We start from the raw sequence: 23,861 nt of genomic DNA, 5'->3' as shown, positions 1-23,861 counted from the left end.
CCACAGTGCTGGAATTACAAGTGTGAGTTACTGCACCTGGCCATAAATTTTGTATTTTTAGTAGAGACGGGGTTTCACCATGTTGGCCAGGCTGGTATTGAACTCCTGACCTGTGGTCATCTGCCCACGTCCACCTCCCAAAGTGCTTGGATTACAGGTGTGAGCCACTGCACCTGGCCTATGTTTTGTTTATTTTATGTATTGTGTATCCATAAATTGAAAAGTTCTTCATGCAGTTTTCTTTTTTCTTTTCTTTCTTTTTTTTTTTTTTTTTTTTTTTTTTTTTGCTTTAAGCCATTAAACATATTTTAATGAGCTCAGGAGTCCAGTCACCTATTAACATTTACCCATTTGTTTACCATTTTCATTTCCAGTGTTCTTCCTTTCTTGTTGTTTCAAGTATGCATCAGTTATCATATTTCCTATTTCTGGGAAATTGCCTATAACAATTATTTTAGAGCAGGTCTGTCTGCAGTGAATTTTCTTAGTTACCTTCATATTTCACCTTGGTTTCTAAATGATGTTTTCATTGGATTTAGTATTCTCAGTTGACAGTTGTTTTTTCAGTAATTAAATAACTGTGTGTTACTTTCTTCTGACTTCTCTGGATTTTTGTCTGTTTTGTTTACTTTGATTTTTGTGGTAAATCCACAATTATTTGAATTGTGGCACCCTTGTAAGTTTGTCTCTGGCTGTTTTCAGTGTTTTAATTTTAGGTTTTACCAGTTTGATTATGATATATGTGGTTGTGAATTTCATTGAGTTTAACTCTTAGTTTCTTGAAATTCTGTGTTTATATCTTTGGTCAAATGTAGGAAGTTTTCAGCCATTTTTTCTTAAAATTTTTTTTCTGCAGTAAACACTTTATCCTTATATTCTAGAATTTCAGTAATGCGAATGTTGTACCTTTTAATTGTTCCACAGTCCCTGAGTTTCTTTCTTTCTTTCTTTTTTTCTTCAATTTTTTTCCTCTCTCTTGTTTAGATTGGATATTTTTTATGTATTCAAATTCAATGAATTTTTCTTCTGTTGTCTTCATTTTGTGTTTGGACTCATTCCGTGAAATTTAATTTAATCTGATTTTATTTATTTATTTTTGAGACAAAGTCTTACTCTTGTCACTCAGGCTAGAGTGCATTGGTGAGATCTTGGCTCACTGCCAGCTCCCCCTCCCAGGTTCAAAGTGATTCTCCTGCCTCAGACTTCCAGGTAGCTGGGATTACAGGCGACTGCCACCATGCCTGGCTAATTTTTATATTTTTAGTAGAGATGGGGTTTCACCATGTTGGCCAGGCTGGTCTTGAATTCCCGACCTCTGGTGATCTGTCCACCTCGGCCTCCAAAAGTGCTGGGATTACAGGTGTGAGCCACTGTGCTGGATCTGAGATTTTATTATTTTTTTAATTTAGTTACTGTTTTACAGTTGTAAAATTTCCAATTGGTTCTTTATATCTTTTGTTTCTTTGCTAACACTGTTTTTTTGTTTTGTTTTGTTTTGTTTTGTTGTTGTTTTGTTGTTGTTGTTTTTCATTTGTTTTCAGTGTGTTTTTTCTTATTCTTTCAAGGAGTTTTTTGTTTTTGTTTGTTTGTTTTGAGATGGAGGGTTGCTCTCTCACCCAGGCTGGAATACAGTAGCGCAAGGTCTGCTCACTGCTACCACCTTCTCAAAGCTTCAAGTGATTCTCCTGCCTCATCGTCCCTACTAGCTGGGACTACAGGCGTGCACCTTGATGCCCAGCTAATTTTTGTATTTTTAGTAGAGAGAGGATTTTACCATTTTGGCAGGATGATCTCGATCCTTTGATTTCGTGATTAACCTGCCTTGGTCTTCCAGAGTGGTGAGATTACAGGAGTAAGCCACTGCGTCCAGCTAGGAGCATTTTTATAACAGCTACTTTAAAGTCTTTATTTGATAATTCCACCATCTGTGCTCTCTGTGAATGTCTTTTCCCATGCGAGTTTAGATTTTCTTGGTTCTTTGTAGTTAAGTCATTTTGGTTTGTATCCTGGATATATTAAAAATTGTGTTATGAAACTTTAGGTCTTGTTTAAATCCCATGGAAGTTGTTGATATTTTTGTTTTAGCAAGCAATCAGTCTTGTTGGGTTCAGGCTGATAGCTCTTGCTTTTTTTCTGTGGAGTTATTTTCACTATCAGTTATGCTGGGTGTGTTCCATGTATGTATCCAGCCTATGACATGGGTAGTACTGTTCCTTAGTTCAATTCTCAAAGCTTATGGAAATTTTTTAGGGTCAGATACACACATGAGCATAGAGGTGAGTGCAGGAGTTTATAAAAATACTGTATGTAGGTGATTTTCCTCCACCCAGAAAGCTGGTGTTTTTTTTTTTTTTTGTTTTGTTTTTTTTTTTTTTTTTTGAGACAGGTTTTCGCTCTTGTTTCCCAGGTGGGAGTGCAATGGCACGATCTCGGCTCACCGCAACCTCTGCCTCCTGGGTTCAGGCAATTCTCCTGCCTCAGCCTCCTGAGTAGCTGGGATTACAGGCACGTGCTACCATGCCCAGCTAATTTTTTGTGTTTTTAGTAGAGACTGGGTTTCACCATATTGACCAGGATGGTCTCGATCTCTTGACCTCGTGATCCACTCGCTTCGTCCTCCCAAAGTGCTGGGATTACAGGCGTGAGCCACCGCGCCTGGCTATTAGTTTTTAATGTTCATGTTCATGTGCTTCTCATCTGAGTCTGCATTGAGGGCCAAGTGTCAAGAGAAGAGAGGAAATAAAAGCAATTGAAGGTGGGCATTATTTGACCAACTTCTTGGAACCACAGTGGTAGATGTTAAGTGTGTGCAGTTACTGCTTTGCCACTGTTGTTCATACACGAACACTACCCTGAGATTGCAGATTGCAACCTAAGGGGATGTATAAACTTTTAAAAAGAAATCATAATAACAACAAAAGAACAATGGGGATTTTCTGTATTCTCTGAATATTAAGGTTCCTGTTTCTTGATTCCCAAAACAAAACCAGAATGCTTCTCCCCAGTCTCTGTTTGCCTGAGTATCTGATTTTCAGCTCTTGGCTACCTTGCACGCAGCACACCAAGGGCTATTGGTGGGGGCAGATGGTAATTAACCTACCACCAGTGGTGTCTGGTGGTACTTTAAATTTTGGTTGTCTTTTCATCCCCTGTCGACTTGCCACTATTTAGTATTTGGCGATCTCGAGTAGCTGCTCCATGCATTCTGTACAGTTTTCCTAGCTGCACTCATCTGGGGAAACAGGATGAAGTGTTTTCGCAACATCTTGTCAAGAACCGAAACCTCACCACTCACTTCATTTGTTTTATTGTGTTAAAATACACATAAAGCCGGGCGTGGTGGCTCACGCCTGTAATCCCAGCACTTTGGGAGGCTGGGGTGGGCAGATCACCTGAGGTCAGGAGTTTGAGACCAGCCTGACCAATATGGTGAAACCCCATCTTTAAAATAAATAAATAAATAAAATAAAATACACATAAAATAAAATTTACCATTTTCACTACTTTTAAGTATATGTTTTAGTGGCATTTAAGTATATTTGGAATGTTGTGCACCTATCATTATTCAGTTTGAGAACATTTTAGTCACCTCAAATAGAAACCCGACACCCATTAAGCAGCTACTCATCCTCTTCCCTTAACCTAGTCCACTGGCAATGATTTCTCTCTGTCTTAGTGAATTTTCCCCACTTCATTTTTTAACAGTTTATAGAGACATAATTTATGTAGCATAAAGTCACCTATTTCAAGTGTGTGCAATTCAATATGGGCCTTTTTTGTATGTTTATAGAATTGTACTTGTTTCCTTTTTAATCTTTTGGAATATTTATCTGTCTTTAGTTTTTTCTTCTTTTTTTCTTCCTTTACCTTTTTTTTTCTTTCTGAGATGGAATCTTACTCTGTTGCCAGGCTGGAGTGCAGTGGCATGACCTTAGCTCTTTGCAACCTCCACCTCCCGGGTTCAAGTGATTGTCCTGCCTCGGCCTCCTGAGTAGCAGGGATTACATGCGCCCACCACCACGCCCAGCTAATTTTTGTATTTTGGGCCAGGCTGGTTTTGAACTACTGACCTCAGGTGATCCACCTGCCTCGGCCTCCCAAAGTGCTGAGATTACAGGCATGAGCAACCACGCCTGGCCTACCTTCCTTTTGTTTAATGACCTGTTGTACTGTATTTTTAACATAAGATAGGAACCATAACATTGTATATTTCTGTGATTTCTTTTCTCAAAAACTAAATGGTGTCTTTTGAGCATTTTTTCATATCTCTATGTGTGAAACCATGTTTCTAAATGGTAGATGTTATACCATCCTATCAGTATAGTTTATTTTTAATTTTCCCATTATTACACATAATATTCATGATTTCTTTTTTCATAAACATTTTGCTGTTGTTAATTGACAAGGAAATAAATGTTTGTGTACCTCTCTGCTTATTTTCTTAAGAGCTGCTCTTACTCGTATTATTTCTGGGTTACAGGGCATAGAAAAGCACTAATTTATAGCTTTTGGGCTTTCGTGCATCCCAGTAAATATTCTGGTTTTTGTTTTAGAGAAAGTCAGAAGAAACTTCCTATACAAAATGCATAAAATATACATCAAAAGTTGGTTCCTAAATCTCCCTATCCCTTAGTAAAAGTTTCAAAAACTTATAGTATACTGTCTGGTGCTGGAATTCGGGAGTTGCTTCATTGGTTTTAAAAAAGTACTGGAAACATGCAGAATAAAGGTGAATGCAGACCTAAATTTTATTTCAGCCTAACTATTTTAGTTGAAGGTGGAGTCCACAGGTTCCCAATCACAGAATGACCATGTATCTCAAATTTCCTTTTATGTGTTACTTTGTATCTGTGTCCTTAGCATAATCTTGTAATACTCCTCTACCCATCCTTCTTAACCCACCTGTATTTTCTTGTGTGGATAATAAGTTACATGGCTACTCTTAAGCAGCATCCTTGGACATTAAGTGAAACATGTGGGTAGGGCAAAGATAATCCATGCGTAGCATCTGTATTGCTAATACCCCCTTTTCTATCTGATGGCAGATATCAGAAACCAATTAGGGTTTCTTTCTCTGATGGAAGGATTGACCTCAGAATTCTCCCCATCACAGTCCTATTAGTACCCTCTGATTAGAAATGGACCATAAAATGTAACCTAGTTGCCAAGGCATGCTGCTGGCACTGCTGGCCCTAAACATTGGAGAAGACACCGTGTGTTTTCAAGTGACTTATCACAAGCATCTCAAGTGGGCTTTTATGCAGGAATTCCTGCGCCTGTGAGATAGGGAAAGGTCGGGTTTTAGGGCAAAGTCAGGGGTTTCATGCAAGGGGGAAGCTGCCCTCATTCCAGGCAGATGCTGCCTCTCACCCATCCTCCTCCATCTCTCTCCTCATCCCCTTTCCAGTCTCTTGACTTATCCTAAGTGTGCTTCTGAATCATACAGTCAAACTCTAAGTGAAGCTTGGGCTATATAGACCTCAAGAAATATTAAATGCATAATTAATTAATTCTGGGTTTTCTTTGAGCTGAGTAATTAAAAGTAATTTCGTGTTTTCTTTCATGTTTTTTGATACAGAGAGTTCTGACTTCCCCTCTTCTTTCCTTTGTAGGTTTCAAGACAACAGATGAATTGTGAAAGAGAGCAGCTAAGGGTAGGTGCACCTGCTTGTAAAATGCTTCCCGATTCTCGTTTTTGTGTGATAAGTAAAATTTCCTTGTCTCTCCCAAGACATGTGTTCTAAGTAATGGGTTTCATCTTAAGACTGGTAGAGTTGAAAATATTTATCCCAGTTAATTTAGTATTGATTGAGCTGGTAAATACAGTATATCTTCTTTTGAAGTGCCATTATAGTAGATATAGATTTTTTGATTTAGGTTCAGCAATAAATACTTCTCTTCTGGAATTTGTTTGACATCATTGTACTCTTTTTATGTACAACACGAGGTCTAAGTAATAACAAAGGTCAAAAGGATGGCTTGCTGCCTTCATAATGTGAATACCAGGCAGTTTGCTGAGTGGCTAAAATGCTCTTTGGCTGTTGACTGGGGTGGGTGAGCAAGAAATATGTCAAGGGCATTTTCTAGGAGAATTTGCATTATCTATAGACATCTTGGTTTTGGTGACATTTGTGTATATGGGAGAGGGAGACAAAAATTTGAACCTCATATTCTGTTTTCTTACTTAAAAATGAAACTGTCTTAGTGTTCAGGTATTTTAGTGTAAGAAGTATTCCCTATAAGTGGAGGGAATGTTTGCTTATAAATGGAGCTTGGTGACATTGTTCTGCTTTCAGAGTGTCCCAGTGGACATTCTTCTTGGTATGGGGGTGGCATTTTGAGAAACACTGGGATTTCTTCCCTTTTGTTTTCTTTCAAATGAGTTCATGTTTTCGGCGGATGAGATTTCAATTATGATTGCTTTGTCTTTCATGTCACTAATAGAAATTTGCAGTTTTTACTGGACAACGGGCCTTATAGCCATGTTTTCAAATTGTTATAAAAATTAGAGGAAAATGCTGCTTTTAAAACTACAACAGTGAAATTTGGCTTCGGGGAACTACTGTGCCCAAAGATGGCTAATAAATAAGAATAGTCCGTTAAACAAGACTAATCCCTTCCTTTGCTGCCCTGTAACTTTTCAGACCATTTACCTAACGATAGTTTCATGATGGCAATGATTTGCAGAGTTCCTTCCATTTCATAGTTGCTGTTGGCATCAGGTTTGTCAGGTCCTTGGTTAAATAAACAACAGAATCCAAGTGCATGAAACCCAGAAAGTGACTTCAGGTTTTCTGTTTCTTTCATGCATATTTGCTTTATGCGCTATCTCAGTACGGCCCTCTCTATTAACCCCTCATCTCTACTCACTTTCCTCCCGAATACCTGTGCCAACATTAGTTGTGACCCTTTTCTTCATGAAACAGCCTTCAAGATGTTTTAAGCTTTTCTGAACTCTCTTACTGCTTTTTTCCTGCAGTCTGAATTACTGGTTCATCCTATTAAATAATGTATTACAACTTCAGATATCTCTCCCTGTTTGGATGGGGACAATGGCTGGCCAGAACTAGGTCAGAGCTAGATAAAGAGAAATATGTGCCTTTGTCTCCGGGAGTGCCTGATAAATTCCTGAGAATTAAGATAACATTGAAATCTCTATTCCAAATGACACCTGCCCTGGCATGTTAAGGACACAGTAGGTAGTGAAGAGCTTGTTTGCATTTTGAGGGATTATTTCCCATAGACAAGCATTGTGGATGGGGTGTGCTATAGGTACAAGAATGGAGTACTCTCTTCTCTGTTACATAAATTCAGGGAGTGGTTTGGTATTAACTGAATGGGTCATTTAGTTGAGTCCCAAGTGTGACTCCAGTAGCCCCACTTCTAACGTCGGGAACCAACTGCTTTGTTTATGGTTGCTTTTGTACTCACTGGTTTTTTGTTTTTGTTTTTGTTTTAATGTGAGTCTCTTTCTGAGACACTAAATCATAAAAGTTTATTTGAGGGACAAAATACAACACTTTAAAGCTTCATTTACCTAAATTTCCATTTCTAATTACTTTTGTTTTAATTTAATTACATTTTAGGTTTGTGGGTACATGTGAAGAACATGCAAGATTGTCGCATAGGTACACACATGGCAATGTGATTTGCTGCCTTCCTCTCCGTCACCTATATCTGGCATTTCTCCTCATGCTATCTCTCCCCAAATCCCCACCCCCCACTGTCCTTCCCCTAGCCCCCCCGCCATAACAGACCCCAGTATGTGATGCTTCCCTCCCTGTGTCCATGTGTTCTCATTGTTCAACACCCACCTATGAGTGAGTGTTTGATTTTCTGCTCTTGTGTCAGTTTGCTGAGAATGATGGTTTCCAGGTTCATCCATGTCCCTACAAAGGACACAAACTCATCGTTTTTGATGGCTGCATAGCATTCCATGGTTTATATGTGCCACATTTTCCCTGTCCAGTCTATCATTGATGGGCATTTTTGCTGTTTAAACGAATCTGTGTTTTGAATTGATAGATGATGCATTTGAATCAATGGCACACACATTTATAGGGTTCAAAATTTAAATACTACCAAAGAGAGTGCAATGGTGTTTTTCCCTTCCCAGGTGACTCAGGCATGTGTTTCCCTCTGGGAGACCCCCAGTGTGACTAAGCACTGGTAGCTATCTCATCTGTAGATATTTTCTTCTGCCCCCTTCATTTTCATCCTCTGTCTCTCCATCTCTTTTTCTTCCTCCTTTCCTCTATCTGTCTTTTCCTTTCACACTTCTGTTGGTCAGCCCTTCCATCACTTCAAAAGAAAACCTTTATTAATGTGACTTTTTTTTTTTGGAGGGGAAATTTTTAAGGGTTTCCGAAAGAAATTTACAACTGAAATGTAAATACCTGTCCATCTCAATGAAATGCATTTTCCTTAATCTCATTTCATTTTCTTAGAAAGAGAATGGAAGAAAAATAGAAATCTATTTAGTTACCACATCGTTGAAGGGTATCTGTCTGCAAGCCACAATTAAAATGTGTCCTAGGCGCAGCAATCAAAATGCATTTCCAGATTTCCTATCCAGGGTGACTGGACTGTGGCCATGTTGTCACATTTAGGGTGCTTCATTAGTGCATTCTGTTGTCAGAATAGAAGGATACAAGTGGATAGTTGTAAAATTTATTCCTTTTCCTTGGCCTCCTGGAAACAGCAAATGATGCAGAAAGATAAAGCTGCCCTTTCTGGTTTGTGTCGATTGACACTGTTTAGGAACTGTTTTTTAAAAGAATTCATGCTTTTAAATGCTTTTAAAGACCAGCACCTGATCTTTCAGACCTCCTTTCTTTTTCTCACAAAGCCTCAGTTAATTTTTCCAAACCACACTCTCTGAAGTACTTAATACCTTTAAGAGATTGAAACGTCTTTACAAGGATTCTATAATTATTGTGAGAAATTACAATGTTTGAAATAAAGCCAAATTGTTTTTGTTTTTAAACTGCAGGACTTCTCATAGTTTTTAATGTGCAAAGGTGAAATACAAAGAGATGGATATAATATACAACTTTTTCTAACTCAGCTGACTACAGAACATTTTTGGTTGTAGAACATACTCTTGATATTATATCAGCATTAGCAGTTAGGATGTTATTATCTGTGAGATGTAGAAAAGCTAAGAGTTAGAGAAAAGCTAAGCATTATTTAAAACAATAAATAACTCCTCAGCTTGCAGTTCCAGAGTTGATTGAGAGTTTCTTGGTATCATTGCAGCGGTTTGGAATCCCTGTGCTTCCCTTGGGCTTTCTTTCCTTCTTCCAAGATGGCTGCCATCTACCCCATTTCCGGTCCTCACAGGGCAACATTCTCATCAGAGGGAGGGAGAAGAGGAGCTTCTCCTTCATAGCTCTTGCATTTTACTGGGGGAAAATTATTCCCAGAATCCTTCACTGCAACCATTCTCTTAGATCTCATTGGCCAGATCTACATCAATCACTGGCAACGTGAACTGGAACCTCAGCCAATGGCTGCAGCAGTTATGACTCATTTCTAAGATTAGGCACATTGTCACCTGAACAAAAACAGGATTTACTTAAATTGGAGGAAGGAGAGAATGTGCTCCAGTGGAGTCAGTCACCCAGTGGAGTCAGTCACAAAAGGAACCGTCTCTGTCAGGGTGCTGGTTTTCTGCCAGTACCTTTCATTACTTCCTTTCATCCCACATCTGTGGGCTCAGCAACTGTGTGGATTCTGGTTTGTGGAATTTGACACATATGCTTTCTCTGCCAGCCTTGAATCTCACAGGTCACATCTCCCATCCTAACCTACTTTTCTACTTATCTTGGCACTGTCTGTATTTTGCCTTGTGTAATTTGGAACTGCCCTGGATATAGTCTTTGCTCATATACCCTCAGCATTAGATGTGGGAAGGAGGCATGGGGCACTGTGCCTTGTACCCAGTTCAGCCCAAAGAGACCATCAATGAGCTTCCTGGTTCCTACCCTTCCCAAGACAAGGGCATCAGCCAGTTACTCCCAACAGTAGGGTCACCCTTCTCAGAGAACTATTGGAATTACTCATGTTTCTTAGTTGTTAAGCAAACCATAGAGCAGGAAACATGTTCATTCCTCCATCCCAAGGTTTGTTAATCTAGAGTAGACTCAGTCTTCTTCTGAGCTTATAATTCATATTATTGGCTGGATTCTTCTGGTGAGATGGTCACAGGTGTTCATTGTGGAATCTGTGATAGCACTCCTGATCCATGGTCTGTATTCCCAGCTTGTTTCTGCTTCACCACAGGTCATGGTGGTAGTTGTGCAGTGACCATAACCAGTTATCAGCCTTTACCTCTCCAGCATCTGAACTGACAGATGAACAAATTAACAACTAAGAGAGAAATAAATTATCCCACAAGCTTCTTGTTTCCCTGAGCAACCTACCAGTTGGGGAAGATTGTATGGTCATAAAGTGGGAGATTCTAATGCCCACTTTTCTGAGTACTCATAAAATATTTTATTACAAAGGGATCTCTCGTACTTGAGTGTTAGATGTTGGTTTGTGGGCTGATTAACAAGTTTAGTTTAAAACTACTATGTAGGCAAAGGCATCACTGTCGTATTCTGTTGTGTGGATTCAAATACTGATCTGTGGTATGGCAAAGTGATGGTATAGTTGTCGATATACTATACTATGAAGGGTGGTTAGGGCTGGTGAAGTACTGGTTATGGATTTAGGTTCAGATCCCAGTTAAATGCTCGTATCCCCTCAGCATTAGGTGTGGGCAGCAGGCATGGGGCACTGTGCCTTAGTATCCAGCTCAGCCCAGAGATGCTGTCGATGAGTGTTCCAGCCTTTCCAAGACAAGGGCATCAGCTCCTTAGTGTCTCAGAGCTTGACTTAACCTATGTGTAAAATGAGAGTAGCTTTCTAATAGGTTTGGTGACTGGATAAAACAACTTACTTAAAGCACTGCAGGAAAAAAAAAAAAAAAGCATCCCTCATAGTCAACAGGGTGAGCTACTGTTCATATAGTATTATTCCCAATAATTACCTCTCTTCCTCCTAGAAATATCAGGCATGACAATACAGACAGCAGGTATCTACTGCCACCCAACTCCCCACATGGAGAGACAACACAAAGGGCAGACTCTGTAATCGATGGCATGGTGAAGTATTTAGGAGATAACAACCTCTCAGTTAAGGTTGTTATTTCCTGTCTTTGTTTCTCTTCATGGGTCCACTCTGGATTTTTCTTACGATAAAGAGTCCCTCTACCTTTATGTACACCCTACACCTTCTAGCTCCTAAGGTTTATGCTACATCACTTTCCACCAATATAGGGACTGTCCGTGCATCATGGTTACAAATTCCCAGAAAAGGAGTCTGATTGGCTTAGTTTGGATCAGTTGTTCACTCTCCGCCAGTTGGATCTGTCCAGGGAAGTGGTATGAATAAACATAGTTGGCCAGGACCAGCTTTTGAGGGAAGACTTCATTATTGGGGACAAGGAACCATTGCTAGCTGAGTAAATAATACCAAAGATGCAGGGCGCAGTGGCTCACACCTATCATTCCAGCACTTTGGGAGGCCAAGGTGGGCAGATCACCTGAGGTCAGGAGTTCGAGACCAGCCTGGCCAACATGGTGAAACCCCATGTCTACTAAAAATACAAAAATTAGTTGGGCATGGTGCCAGGTGCCTGTAATCCATGCAACTGGGGAGGATGAGGCAGGAGAACGGCTTGACCTCGGGAGGCAAAGGCTGCAGTAAGCATAGATGCCACCACTGCACTCTAACCTGGGTGTCAGAGGGAGACTTGGTTTCAAAAATACAAATAAAAAGCACCAAAGATTATCTGCTATGCTCTCGAAACATGGGTATCAGAGCTTGAACAAAGGATCCTGGAAAATACATGTGCTACCACCAACTGCTAGCTCAGTATATCCCAAAATAAAAGACAAAGACCCAACCCTGCATCTCATTCACAGCTTTCAGGCAAATACCAAGTCATTAAAAAAGAGGAAATCACATGGAGAGAAAGTCATTCCCCTTTCCCTTTTCTCTCAATTGTTTTTTTTTTTTGTCAATGAGAAGCTCCCAGTTTAAACTAAAGTATCTTTAACAGAGCTCTAACACTTTCTAAGCTTTCTTTTCAAGGGAAAGGGAGTATGCCTCAGGCTGAGAGCCTACAGCCCCAGAGAGGCTTTTGGACTTTAAAAACATTGTTTGCAAAATATAGTAGTTAAGAATCAGGGGCCTGGAGCTAGGCCTACTGAGATAAAATCTAGACTTTGCAGTTTAGCACTTTGTAGCCTTGTAGAAGTTACTTAAATCCTCTGTATCTCCAGTTCCTCATCTTTGCAGTGGAGATAATCATTGCACCAGTTTCATAAGTTATATGTGTGTGCACGTGCATGTGTCTTTATGTCTTTATTTTAGTATGCAAAAAAAAATTAAAATAATGAATGCATGTGAGGTTGTTAGAAAAGTGGTCTGAAATAGAAAAGGTTCTTAATTAGTGTCGGTTATTAATGGATTTTTTTCATTAACTTTTATATGTGACTATCGATACTCGTTTTCCATTTACAGTGGCAATACAAAATTTCCTTGGCACACATTATATTCTATGTTTCATTTATTGTTCCATTTATTTAAGTTAAAAATGGGTTGCTTTAAAGATAAATATTAGCTTCATAATGTTACAGATTGCCCACAGTTATGACAAGGGTTGTGTTACTGGAATACAAATGACTGATTTTTTTTTTTTTTTTTTTTAAGAAATACTCAAATCATGGCACCCGCCTTGTGAAGGAGGTTTTAGAGCAGATCTGCATTATCAATATTTAATTTGCCAGTTAGAAGCGAGTTTCTCATTTCTGCTAGATATAAGAGTGATCTGAATTGCATAATGCAAATTGCTAATGATCATCTTGGCTTAAACCCATTGCCTTCATCTGGACATCAGATAATGAAACTTCCCCCGACTGCCTTGGAATTGAGCTATCAGAATCAGACATACCTCCCCCCACTGTGTCTCACACTTTCCTGCCGTTTAAAGCCTAACTTTTCATTCCTTAGTGGCTCCCTAGATAGCACAGAAGAAAACGTAAGGTCGTCTTCTCCCCACTCCTTGGTGAGACCTCACAAGATTCATGTGTTCTTCTTGACTGTAATTTTAGGATGGTTCATTGTAGAAATGCCTGCTTCCTTTCAGTGATTTATTCAAGAAATCTTTTTTTAGCACGAACCGTATAGCAATCACTGTGCTAGGCAGTATAGGTATAATAATATACTGAAACTTGCATAGTTCTGACTCTCTTATACCTCACAGGCTGATGGAAAAGACATGCTTTTGTCAAATAACCATTGACAACCATTGGCAAAAAATGTCCAATGTAAAACTGATGAATATAAGAAACAAGAGTTGCTGTGTAAAAGGCTACGAATAGACGAAGCTTACCTGATTGACCTTCCCTTACCAAATGTACTAGATTAACACATACTGTCCCTTCTCTTTATCAAACATATTGGCAGATGTGCACGACATCCTATGCAGTGACTGTTTTGTACGGGTTTACCTTTCCCTTCACCCGTAGCAGTGTCTGCTTGCCAAAAGTCAGTTGTATTTGTTCCCAGGGCTTCTTCTGCCAGCTGCACTTTTTATTGTAATTACATTATTTAGTAAAATGTAAACTGATGAAAAATGAGTGCAGTAAGAAAAAGAGCTGTTTCTATGAAAACTAAGTTAAATGCTTTGGAAATGGTGTATGAAAACAAGATTCAAAAATTATTTTGATTAGCCGTGGGTGTGAGGACTGTAAAATATTAGTGGGGGAAAAAAAAACCCTCAGAAATATGGAAAGATTCTGCAGTCAGATTCTTTTTAGTGAGTCTTGACACTCTCATTCCATTTTAATCAGACCCAGGATTGATACCATAGACCAGGAGTTGGCAAACTTTTTCTGGTAAAAAGCCAGATTGTGAATATTTTGGTATTTGGAAGCCATAGCGTCTCCATTGCAACCACTCAGCACTGCCGTTTTAGCACAAAAGCAGCCATACACAAAATGAATGATTGCAGCTACGTCTCAATAAAACTTTATTTACAAGACCAGCCAGAGGGCCGTAGTTAGCCAACCCCTGCTGGTGACTGAAATGTTAGTGAGGTGCATGTGGGAAGGATAATGAGGGATTTTTATTGGCAGAGAAATCTCTTAAAGAAAAGACTTTAGACTCACATCAAAGATCAACAAAGGCATGCACGTTCATATATTTTACGTTAAAACAAAAGATTGAAGGAATTTCTGTATCACTTTAAAAGTGATTCTTTGCCTTAAAGGCTTCCAGTTAACTCCCTTCTCCCATTCCCAAATGAAATGGCTTTTAAAGAATAGAATAGCTACAACTAAGGCTTGAAATGCAAAATAAAATTATGCTTATTTTTATGTTCCAATCCTAATGACTCAGAACCCCATCTGTCTAAAATGGAAGAACAAATTTATCCTTTTTTATTGGATCCCCCAGCAAGTAATTTCTGGGACTCCCCAAGGAGGGTGACATTTCCCTGTATACATCCTGGTTCTTGTCCTATGCAAACCGTTGTTCAGCTGTTCGAGAATTTTCCCCTTTCTTAAGAAAAGTCTGATAACTTCTTTCTCAGGTTTGTTCTTTCCTCAGAAGTCTCCCTCTGTAAGCATGAATACCATTCTTTGCGTTAACATTCCAAATGATCAGCTAAAGCCAGGTTTTAGTGATTAGCTCAGGGGTTAGCAGAAATCCTGGTAGGTGGTGACTTGTGGAGAGGACCCTCAGAGTGCACGCCTGCAATCTTCATGGTTGATGAGATTGTGTGTGTGTGTGTGTGTGTGTGTGTGTGTGTGTGTAGGAAAAAATACTGGCAGATGTTTGCTTGCTTTAACGAATGGTCCCACCTTTGTGATTTTCTCCAAATAAAGGGAGTTTGCCCCAAAGTAATTAATTCTCTACTTCTAGAAACTGCAGGAACTCAGGCAAATAATCCCTAAGGGAAGTTTCTCTACTAAAATAAGAAATTCATAAATACGTGTAAAATGTGTTTAAAATGTTGGCTTCACAAGACCTGTTCCATACAGAGCTCTTGTGTTCTCCAGTCTTCGCAAGAACATTAATTGATGAACACAAGGAAATCAACTTCCGGATCGATTCTGTTCAAGAAATCAGCCAACCACTCACAGTTTAATTTCTCCAACCTCATTGTGAAACATGATTAAATAAAGAAGTGTGCATGTATCTACCTTCCTTCATTTTTGATGCCGAATCTTATAATTCACATACATGTTAATTAATTCTATCTTGGAATCTCCCCAGGCATTTAAACACTTTATTTGGAGAAGACTCAAAAGTGATCACATTTAGGATATTTGGCCTAATAGTCATTCTTCCTTTGCCTTGCTTTAATTTAGCCCATTATCCCCAGTCATCATGCCCCTTTCCAGAGCAAATCTATTCCCATTTCTTGTTTTGTCTTTAAATCTATATCAAACAGTTCCAAGCAAATCACTAATAATGCTGACATTTTAATTTGTTATAGCCACTCTTCATTTCTATGACTGATACCTCAGCAAGGACTTGTCTTCCTGCTCTGTTCCTTTGAGATCTAAATACCATTCCAAGAGGAAAAAAAAAAGTACTTGATAGGGAAGGGAAATAGGGCAGGAAGCAAATAAATAGGGCATCTCTAGTTTCTTCTAGTTGGAAGTAGAAAGAGGCAAGTTTGAGTGTGGATGAGTAAGGAGGAGGAAACTCTTCCTTCCTGATGATGCAGACAAACCCGAGAAGATCCTAAGAAAAATGTTGTTGAGATAGCAAAGGCTTCTGTCCTCCTTCCTGGCTATAGAGAAACCCTATTTAGCCTGTGCTTCTATGTGGATGAATTGTGGGCATAGCAAGCACATGCTTCCTTTTTGTCTGCAGCCAACAAATATTTCTACCTAAGGTAGTTAGTACTTCGTTATCTGTTTGGGTTTAAATTTCCTCTTTCATGTGTGCAGTCTTGGAGGGATGGTAAATGAAGACACTCTTCCCTAGTCATCAGATGTAGATATGGCCAAGGCAGGACAATTGGCATCTTTCTCCTGAGACTCTGAATACAATAATGCAAAATACAGTGAAAAAAACAAGCATGATTTAAAACCTGGAGCTGATTCATTTCGGTGGTGATACCCTGGTAACATTGAGTGAAGAGATAGTTCCCAGGACTAGACCTCAGATTCACCCTGATTCCTGCCTTTTTATTTAAGCCTGGTTATTCATCTATCCATCCCTTAAGCTACCTCATCTCATTCAAATGATTACTTTTTTTTTTTTTGCTGAAGTTAGTCAGACCTATTCCTTTTTTCCTGTGATCAAAGAATCCCTACTGACACACTGGGGAAATATGCTAAACTCGAACTGCAGAGCCAAGAGTTTGGTTAAAGGTTTGCTAAAAGCCAAGTCTTCGTCATACCCTGCATTGCTTCCCTGATGCCTCTGTGGATTGGCGCTGACTTTATGTATTGGCAGCTAAGAGAAAGGAGTTGTTGGTTTAGGACACACGTAGGGCTAGGTGCTTACCTACGTTTGTACATCTTCTTGGGCCAGTTCTGAGTCATCGAGAGCAGGGAGGCAGAGGAGGAGGGGTCTGTGTTTCAGGGTCTTTGGAGTCCTTCTCTTCCCTGTAGGAGTAAGATATCCTCTCAGACCGCAGGGGACCACCCGGTTGCCCACAGATAAAGGATCTGTATCAGTATCAAACAGATATCCAATATGACTAGTGTTTTTTTGTTTTGTTTTGTTTTTTGTTTTTGTTTTTGTTTTTGTTTTGTTTTGTTTTGTTTTGTTTGATTTGGAGTCCAGGCTGGAGTGCAGTAGCATGATCTCAGCTCACTGCAACCTCTGCCTCCCAGATGCAAGTGTTTCTCCTGCCTCAGCCTCCTGAGTAGCTGGGATTACAGGTGCCCACTACCATGCCCAGCTAATTTTTGTATTTTTACTAGAGCTGGGGTTTCGCCATGTTGCCCAACCTGGTCTTGAACTCCTCACCTCAGGTGATCTTCCCACCTCAGCCTCCCAAAGCACTGGGATTACAGACATAAGCCACCACATCTGGCTGGGTGGTGGTCTTCTAAGAAGAGGAGATTAGAATGTAGACATGTGCAAAGGGCAAACCACGCGACCCGCAGGGAGATGACCACCTATAAGCCAAAGCGGGATGGCCTGAGAAGAAGCCAACCCTCCTGACATGCGAGTCTCAGACTTCTGGCTTCCAGCACTTTGGGAAAATAAATTTCTTTTGTTTCACTTCCCTGGTCCACGGTACTTTGTTATGAGAGCCCAGCAAACACACATGTAGGTCTGATGAGGATCGAATAGGTTGCTGTTAAAATGCAAAGCAAATGAACAACCAACTAACCGAAAGCCCCTAAAACATTGCAGTTCATTCTGATGTGTATTGGTACCTCTGATTTAATTACATGTTCTGAACCTTATTGCCCTCTTGAAATGCAGTTTTAATCCAAGTATGGTATGATGGTCCTCGTGTGTGTGCATTTTCTTGTTTACTTAAGAAATACTGGACTCCGTTGGGGTACAGGGATGATATTCTTGGCTCCTTGTGTATCACCATCACATACAACAAATCAGATGGATGCAGCAATCTTCTGTTGGTCAATATGGACAGAGAAAGGAACAGATGAATGTGTGTCTCACAGCGTGTTACTTGGTTTTGTCTCTGGAGTTTACGGCCTCCTGTGAGACCAATTCTCTATGGAGATTCATTTGTAACCTTACCTCAATGAGCAAGCGACTGGTGTTTGGAAGAATGCCTTCTAATATTTCATGGTTTAGTACCCCTAGCTTACTTAGAAATTCTGCTTCTATCCAGCTTTCTTGCACCAGAGGTAGAAGGGGCTTGTGAGGTCCTTTTAGAGATGGTCTGATGGAGTCAGATAATCTGCTTTCTTCACATGCAGGTCTTGCCTTGAGTGCCACTTTTCCCACTCCTATCTAGCATCATCTTTGTGCACCGTGCCTAGTTGCCTGTCTACACGCTTCATCATTTTTCAGGGGTTTCCTGAAGCTGCTTCTTCAGCAAAGCTTCCATCGAAGATACGGACCCCTTTTTAAACCATTTTTTTAATTGACAAATAAAAATTGTGTATCATTATTGTACGCAACATGATGTTTTAATATGTGTACGTTGTGGAATGACTACATTGAGCTAATTAGCATTGTGTGACCTCGCATATTTATCTTATTTTTAGAGTGAAATAGTTAAAATTTGCTCTTAGCAGTTTTGGGGAATTCAGTATGCTGCGATTACCTGTAGCCAGGATGTTGCACAGTAGATCTTATGAACTTACTCCTGTGTCATTGAAAGTTTGTGTTATTTTACCAACCTTTCCCAAATCCTCCAGCCTCCCAGCCTCTGGTAATCACCATTCTACTCTTGCTTTTATGAGTTTAATTTTTTCAGACTCTATGTATAAGTGAGCTCATGGGGTGCATGTCTTTCTGTGTAAGGCCATGACCCTTCTGTGGTTTTTTTTTTTTTTTTCTTACAGTAAGCTGTGTAAAATTCTATACCCAGAGAATAATGAATTAATAACAAAAAATATGGACCAGTTGAAATGCTTGAAGTCATTCCAAGGGCGAAAACAGTTTTACACACATCTAAACCACTTCAGACGGTTTGGTAGTATTTGCTTGAGAACCTGAAAGCCTGTAGTCCCTGGGTACAAACAGATGCTAAGCATTTCACATATTAGTCCATAGATTCTCTTTTGCATTTACGGAAAAACAAAGGGAGGTTAAGTGTTACAACCATAGCTAATTGTGGAGCCGGGAATTGAACCCAGGTTTATATTCACTTGTTTTGACAAATATCGTACACTACCTCGGTGTCTGCTGGAATTGCCTTATCTCGAGGTAAGAATGCACTTGCTTTGAAGAAAGGAGTTAAAATGATCTTTTTTGTGAGGCTAAGATATGAGAGAGAGATGGTGTTTCATTGCTTTGGACTTTGGGGTTAGACCTAGCCTTGAGGCTTAATCTTTGCAGGATCCAACTATGACATCTGGAAAATGCATTCCCTGGTTAGTCAGATATTTAAATAGCTATTTAAATATTTAAGAGTGGAGTATTTTATGTATAAAGTTTTAGGTGCTACCAGTTAAATTCTTTAATGTCTACCTTCTTGACCCTGACTCATAAAGCAGGGGATATTTTTGTTAAATCTATAGGAGAAATTTCCAGAACTATAGTAGCAATCATAGAACTCTATGTGTTCAAGGCCGTGCGTGATGACTCAAGCCTATAATCCCAGCATTTCGGGAGGCCAAGGCAGGTGGATCACCTGAGGTCGGGAGTTAAAGACCAGCCTGACCAACATGGTGAAACCCCATCTCTAAAAATAAAAAAAATAAAACAAATCTGTATGTTCTAATTTAAGGTCCCTCCAGTCAGGCCTGCAGTCATTGAGTGGATCAGTGGTTGAAATCATTTTTCTTTGCATACTACAGTTTTCCAAGGAGAAAAGGAAAGAAAACCCAAAGGTTTGGTTCAACAAGAGGAACGTTTGATGTCAGCTCTATCTTCCCAGCCAGTGAATGGCAGAATCCCTCTGTTTCTAGCCATTTACTTACATTGAGCTCAGACCATTTATTTTCTAAAAACACATTACTTGTGGTGGTTTGTATATGAAAACTGTGGAATTTTTATTCCAAAGATGCATGGAAATACCTCTTTATGCTTCTAACAAACAGTAAGAGATTACGCACACAGAGCATCTATTGTAAGTAAATAATAAGTTAAACTGAAGGGACGCACACAGAATCTATACCAGGCATATCTGAGGGGGAACTCACATGCCAACCCCAGCCTTCCATGCCTGTAACATGAGCCCTGAGAACTAATCAGGTGATCCTTTGACCAGACCCAGAAGGTGATCTTGAAATAGTTCTTCCAGGCGGCTGAAATGACTAGTTCACAGTTGGTACTCATGTTGAAATCTGTATTAGTTTTATATTGGTGCCCTAACAAATTACCACAAAAATAGTGGTTTGTAGAATCCAAATTTACTATTCTGCTGTTCTTTAGATCAGAATTTCAACATAAATCTTGCCAAAGGGAACCTGAAATGTCGCCAAGGCCGTGTTTCTTTTGGAGGCTCTAGGGGAGAATTTTTTTTTTTTTTTTCTTTTCCTCATTCTGGTTGCTGATAGAATCCATTTCCCTGTAGTGAAAGAACTGAGGTCCCTGTTTTCTTACTGGCTGTGAGCTGAGGGTAATTCCTAGCAACTACAGACTGCTGTGTTTGCGTGTGTGTGTGTGTGTGTGTGTGTGTGTGTGTGTGTATTTAATTCATGGCTCCTTCCTCTGTCTTTAAAGCCAGCCATGGTTTAACAAACCATTCTTGTGGTTTAAGTCTCTCCTGTTTCTTCTTCTGTTGTATCTATTGGACTGCCTTCTCTCCTGCTTTTTAGGATTCATGTGATTACGCTGGGTCCACCCAGATCATCTGGGATAATCTCCCTGTTTTTAAGATCTGTATCATAATTCCATCTGCAAAATCCTGTTTACCATGTAACATAACATACACAGATCTAACAGCCAGCCAAGATCAATGGGTCCAAAACCCTGTCACACTATTTATGTACTGTCTCCACTCTAAATAGACGAATTCTGTGTGTGTGTTCAGGCAGTGCAGACATTTGACTTGTGTTCTGAGATGATCCACTTCTTTTTTCATATAAAATATTCAAAGTCAGGGACCAGAGCATTCAGAACCACCATCCAAGGCAGCCTGTCGTGGGTATTGGCGTAGGACTTACCTCAACCTGCTTGTGAACCTCTTCGTTCACAGCCCCTGCTGGCCTTCATTGCTTCACTGTTTAAGTCCAGCTGTTGCAAAAGAAGTATTGTCGGAATGTCTACCATAAGAGCACTGACTCTTTGATACTATTTTATTATCTACTAGTTCTGTTGATTTCTACTCACCAAGTGTGTCAAGTAAGGTAATGTGAATGTAGAAATGTAAAAATTATTAAAACAAGAAGCATTTCTACTTGCCCCCTAAGCGCTAAGTAAAACGTATGAACGAATGAATGAATGGATGATTCTAAAGACTCTTGGAGATGTCTGTAGCAGATGGTATCAGATCCCTGATGTTTTATTTTGTCACTCCTTTATGTCAAAGACCGCCTATGAAAAATACCCATGAACCTCTTTTTTAAAAATTCTTCAATTTATTTTATTTATTTTTTCATTACCATTTTAAGTTCCAGGGTACATGTGCAGGATATTCAGCTTTCTTACGTAGGTAAGCATGTGCCATGATGGTTTGCTGCACCTGTCAACCCATCACCTAAGTATTAAGCCCAGCATGCATTAGCTGTTTCCCCTAATGCTCTGCCTCCCTCCAGTCTCTCCCGAGAGACCCCAGTATGTGTTGTTTCCCTCTGTGTTTCCATGTGTTCAGTGTTCAGCTCCCACTTATAAGTGAGAACATGCAGTGTTCAGTTTTCTCTTCCTGTGTTAGTTCACTGAGGATAATGGCTTCCAGCTTCATCAGGATCCTTGCAAAGGACGTGATCTTGTGCTTTTATCCAGGACCTCTTCATGAGGGTTGCTTTTCTGGCTATGGGACACATTCCTTTCATGGACTGAGCAAGCAAGATGCATCAGGGAATTAACAGCACTGGAAAAAGCACTCCACTTAGAATAAATGGGAACTTGGTGGCGCATGCCCCAGCCTTCTCACACTCTAGGGTGGGTTAGGCAGCATTGACGTGTGGTCTGCCATTTCCCAGAACTCCTCAATGGGATTAAGCTCCACTTGCTCATAGTGGGCACTTGGTGTTAGCAAAACTTAATTGTCTCCCTTCTTTCCATGTCTCAGGTTCCATTCCCCAATGGTGTTCCCTTACGTCACTCTCAAATATACAATTGGCAGTTAAATTTTACCCCAACTCTGCTTCCAGGGAAATCGAAACTCAAATAGTACATTCACCGTAATGAGAGACACCATAGACTAATAATTCCATGAGGTAAGATTTTCTGATCAGTGGATATTCTCATTATCGTCCTTTGTCATCTTTTAGCCCTTCCCTTCTTTCCCTTGTTTTACACAGTACATCACTGCTAGTGGAGGATGTGAATTCTTTGATTATTGAATGAGGTTGAAAACAACTGAAGCTTGATCGTGCACTCATGGTGCATTTTCCAACAGTTAAAAAAACTTGCACTGGGCTGACTGGGTGATTGGAGCACAGGGTTTTGATGGCACAATGTCTTGCCCGTATGTGAGGACAGAGGTATTTGCTGTAATGAGTACATTCCACTCATTTACGCTTGCCTCAGTGAGCTTTCTCATTTGCAGGTTGCTTTTAACTATATAGATGCTTTCCTGGATAGAGAACATGGAGGCATGATTTTGGAAAGCTCGTCTGCCTCGGATACACCCACACATACACAGATATATGCACATACAGAGTAGTCTGCTGATAACAACTTGGAGATTTAAATATTTTTGGCAATTTTTGTAGTCTTATTTTCGGGAGTTGTGTATTCTTAATCTCGATTGCATGTATGTCTTGACATCTTTATGCCGAAGGCATGTTTTTGTAGATGTCTGAATTAAACATTGAACTCTTTTCAAGATAGCTGAGTTAACGTTTAAGTGGTTTTGATTAACCTGGATTTGCTTATTTGCTTCTAAACATTCTAATGCAGAGCCATCTCCCTTGGCATGAAGTGATCTGGGAGCACAGGTTTTGGAAGAATAATTTTCTAAATAGCTAGGAGCATCCTGCCCAGAACGTTCCCCAAAACTGGCCTCAGACTAAGGAATGGAGGTTTAGCCACCCCCTTCCCTTAGCCATGCAGGTGGCACAGATTGAGAAATTGGAACCTACCTGTACAGACACCAAACTGACCAAGGCTGGCAAAACCAGCACTGACAGGGCTGTGGTTGCTGGATAGGGGAATGGTACATGAGCTAGTAAGCAGCACTCAGCTTGGAATCCGGAAAATCCTTAATGCATGCGGTTTTGCCCAGAGTGGCATGTTGTCAAGTTGTCCTCAGGCTACATTTGCCATTAAGAGAAATGAACTTCAAAAAACAGCATAGCCCCTTCACAAGCCTATCTTTACTCAGAGCCTGAGAAAGGAGGGTCCCATATGGCTTGTCACATTACAACTTCTTGCAAGCCGAGCTTCTCGGCTGCTACCCTGAAGCTTCCATTCCGATTAGTACTGGTTCTTTGGTATCATAGAGGAATGACATTATTGTAAAAGCTTTTATTGAGCGTATACTATATACACCAGTAGGAAAATAGTAATGTCTTGCTGTCAAGGGCTGTACGTTCTATTAGGTGGTGTGAAAAGGTAGATATACGTAATTAACAATGCAAAGAAAAAGAAAACACCGTTTGTTAGGTGTGGAATGAGGTATTAGAAGACCTCAGAGAAGGGTATTGTTACTCCTTCTGGCCTCCTAGCTGCAGCATAAAGGATATATATGTGTTACATACATATTATATTGTGTATATCTGCTAATTCTTAGATTATTGACTAGGTTTGAAGGCAACTGCAACTTGATCATGCATTTATGTTGTGTTTCCCCACAGCTGGAAAACTTGGGTTGGGCTGACCCCAACCCAAGTTTGCCCAAATATTATATATGCGTGTACACACACACACACACACTTATGTAAATATGTATATATTTATGTGTGTGTATATGTACATATCTTACATATCTGTGTATATACACAGACGTATATTTATGTATATTTATGTGTGTGTGTATGTATACATATGTGTATACACACATAACCTGGGTAATTGATACATATATTTAT

The 23,861-nt window shown here is 39.8% G+C and overlaps 1 protein-coding gene across 1 annotated transcript in view; it reads left to right on the top strand.

Annotated features, from left to right (window-relative positions):
• The window catches only part of RBFOX1 (RNA binding fox-1 homolog 1), a 2,539,409-nt gene that overhangs the window by 1,859,349 nt on the left and 656,199 nt on the right, over positions 1-23,861 (top strand). The window contains 1 exon segment of the mRNA XM_074383161.1: positions 5,613-5,654. Coding sequence (XP_074239262.1) covers positions 5,613-5,654 — 42 coding nt within the window.

Source organism: Saimiri boliviensis, chromosome 12 (genome assembly GCF_048565385.1).
Source record: "Saimiri boliviensis isolate mSaiBol1 chromosome 12, mSaiBol1.pri, whole genome shotgun sequence".
In the NCBI taxonomy this organism is placed as follows: Eukaryota; Metazoa; Chordata; class Mammalia; order Primates; family Cebidae; genus Saimiri; species Saimiri boliviensis.
This window is presented reverse-complemented; position numbering and strand designations above follow the sequence as displayed.